Source organism: Corticium candelabrum, chromosome 9, assembly GCF_963422355.1.
Source record: "Corticium candelabrum chromosome 9, ooCorCand1.1, whole genome shotgun sequence".
NCBI lineage: Eukaryota > Metazoa > Porifera > Homoscleromorpha > Homosclerophorida > Plakinidae > Corticium > Corticium candelabrum.
In genome coordinates this window covers 1,692,051-1,694,550 of record NC_085093.1, presented here as the reverse complement: position 1 = coordinate 1,694,550, position 2,500 = coordinate 1,692,051, and the positions used below count along the sequence as shown (strand labels likewise).

General features: G+C 39.1%; 1 protein-coding gene across 1 annotated transcript in view; it reads right to left on the bottom strand.

Moving 5' to 3' along the window:
• LOC134184214 (charged multivesicular body protein 6-A-like) overlaps positions 1-2,500 on the bottom strand; it is a 2,853-nt gene that overhangs the window by 257 nt on the left and 96 nt on the right. The window contains exons 1-8 of the mRNA XM_062651846.1: positions 2,472-2,500; positions 2,340-2,384; positions 2,213-2,277; positions 2,063-2,150; positions 1,912-1,998; positions 1,785-1,850; positions 860-940; positions 686-773 (exon numbers count right to left, since the gene is read on the bottom strand). The exon at positions 2,472-2,500 is cut by the window's right edge and continues 96 nt beyond it. Coding sequence (XP_062507830.1) covers positions 686-773; positions 860-940; positions 1,785-1,850; positions 1,912-1,998; positions 2,063-2,150; positions 2,213-2,277; positions 2,340-2,384; positions 2,472-2,500 — 549 coding nt within the window. The remainder of the gene's footprint in view (positions 1-685; positions 774-859; positions 941-1,784; positions 1,851-1,911; positions 1,999-2,062; positions 2,151-2,212; positions 2,278-2,339; positions 2,385-2,471) is intronic.

The window sequence follows — 2,500 nt, the reverse complement described above, 5'->3', positions numbered from 1 at the left end:
AACTTCCACACAATTTTCTGTTCAATGTTTCCTAGTTTTAGTTTGTCCCACATTTTGGAAATCTGAGACTAACACAATCTGACAAATGTAGATAGCCTTGCAGCTAGAAAGTGTGCATGCAGTGTGAATGCATGTATGTGATCACACAGGACTGTAAGCTGGGGTTTAGGGGGGTTCGGACAAACCACCCGCTTAGCTGTGAAGGTCCGCTTTCCATCCAAAGTTGCTTGTTCCATCTTGGACTCCTTCACATCTACTGTGATTCTGAAGTGGATTTAGACAAATTATTAATGGGCTGCTTTGCTCATCGTCAAATTCATTCTTGCAGACTAGAGCCAGAATTGATCTCTTGCACCAAGTTTAGTGTTTGCTTTTGACTCCATCAAATTGCTGATCATAATTTCCGAAGACTACATGTATACATTAAAAAATTTTAAAATCAAGTGACGGGTTTGTGACGTCATTGCTCTCTTTTAATGTATTACACACCGCCCACTTTTAACGTTAGACTACAGCCCTGTCACATGACCCCACATTGCATAACAGCAAGTTCAACATCTTAAGTCGAGATGCTGTTGCATGCAATGACATTTCATCGTCCCTAACCGAGGAATAAGGCAAGCCCAGTACATTGTTTCACTGCAAGTTGCACTTGCCACTAACTACAATACACATGTCAACGTACCCGGCAGTTCTGTGTCTGGTACTTTGGGCAGTTGATCTTCAATAGTTGTTGGTGTCTCAACAGGAACCTCGGGAAGGTCGAGTTTAGCCTAACGAAAATATGCCATTCATAAAACAAGTCATTTACAGATCATCAAGAGCAAAGTAATGTAATCCTGATTGCTATTATCCTTACTGATGTGAGCATTTCTAGCTCTCTCAACACTTCGTCTTCATCTTCTTGAGTTAAATTCTGACCAAGTAACTCATCAATTTGCTACACAAACAACAAACATCAAGCACACAATACAATCGCTGTATTATTTGCATTACTATATTATAGTATAATGATGATACTAATAGTAATAGTAATAATAATAGGCCGAGACTCGTCTAGGAGTAACAAACATCTAAACTCTAGCTATGTTAGGGGCGCGTTTCCACTAGCACCTAAACCGGTTTAACAAGTGGATTAAGCTAAACTGGTTTAAGAATTGACCTGTTTCCACCTGCACTAAACCAGTTATATTATAAACCTAAACTGCTTTCTTAAACCTACTTCAAAGTAGGTTTAGCAAAGTGGTTTAGGTTTAATTGTCACATGACAGTAACGTGCTTGTTTAGATGGCTTCTGACTATTTTGCTCGGATAAGATTGCCTTAGAAGATAAAGGCTCATAACTAGGGCAGAGAAATCAGCAGCTACGGAAAGAGAGAAGACGGTGTCGTTGGTCATTGTCATGCAAATTCCTACTAGCAGATGCCGAATCAGTGAAACCAACAGTTGCTCTGACTCCGCGACAGAGCAGCTCAATATAATACTTCAAAATAAGGCGTTCCTAGACGGTTTGTTTTGCACATCCCGGATGTGCAAGTTCCTAGTGGAAACAGTCGCTTTCTTGAACTGGTTTAGTTTTTAAACGCGTTTAAGCTAAACTAGTTTAAGGTGCAGTTAGTGGAAACACGGCCTTATTGCGGTTTTGCTTAATTAATATATTGACAATGCATGAACACATAGACAGAATTGTAGAATAGTTCAATTTTGTAACGTAGTTCAATTCTACTAATATTAATTTAAAATTAATATATTAATATTAATATTAATAATAACTCTCACTATACCTTTTGATATTCTACTGCATCTTTAGTATCATCCATTATCGTTTCCACATCCTCAAGTGACATGATCTAAACAGCCGCGATTTCACACAAGCCACATGCCTCATCAGACTACATTCAATTCATCCACCTTATGCATCTCGTTCAAACTCTCATTCCCCTTCTTCAAACCCTCGACTACTTGCAGCTCAATTTGAGCAAACTCCAACGAGTGCACCTAACACAATGACCGCACTCTCACTCAACCGACCATCCTCATATACAATCCTTATCCATCTGACCATCTGCTCCAAGTTATCCAATTGAGCCTCCGTCTTCTCAATCATCGACTCAGCAAAACGTTTCTTCTTCAACAACAATTTTGCCCGTCTTTGACATAATACGACATCAAATAATGATAAATCTGACGACAACTGGATGACAGTTCCTACTCCTTCTTTCCTTCATTCAACAACTTCCTTGCCAGCTCTTTCTCTTTTGCCATCTGTCCTGTCAACTGCGAGGAAAATGAAGTAGCAGCTTTTTAGAAATGAGTGAAGATTTGTTGAATAAGCATACCTTTTTCTGATATTGTTTTAGTTTGTCTCGTTGCTGCTTCAAGCTCTGAACAGGAAGTGAAAATAATGTTCACATCAACAATGACGTCGAGCAATGATTTCTAGTGTAATTATTTAGAAGTGAAAAACGCACGAGGACGGCTCGGTCTTGTTCTGTTACTC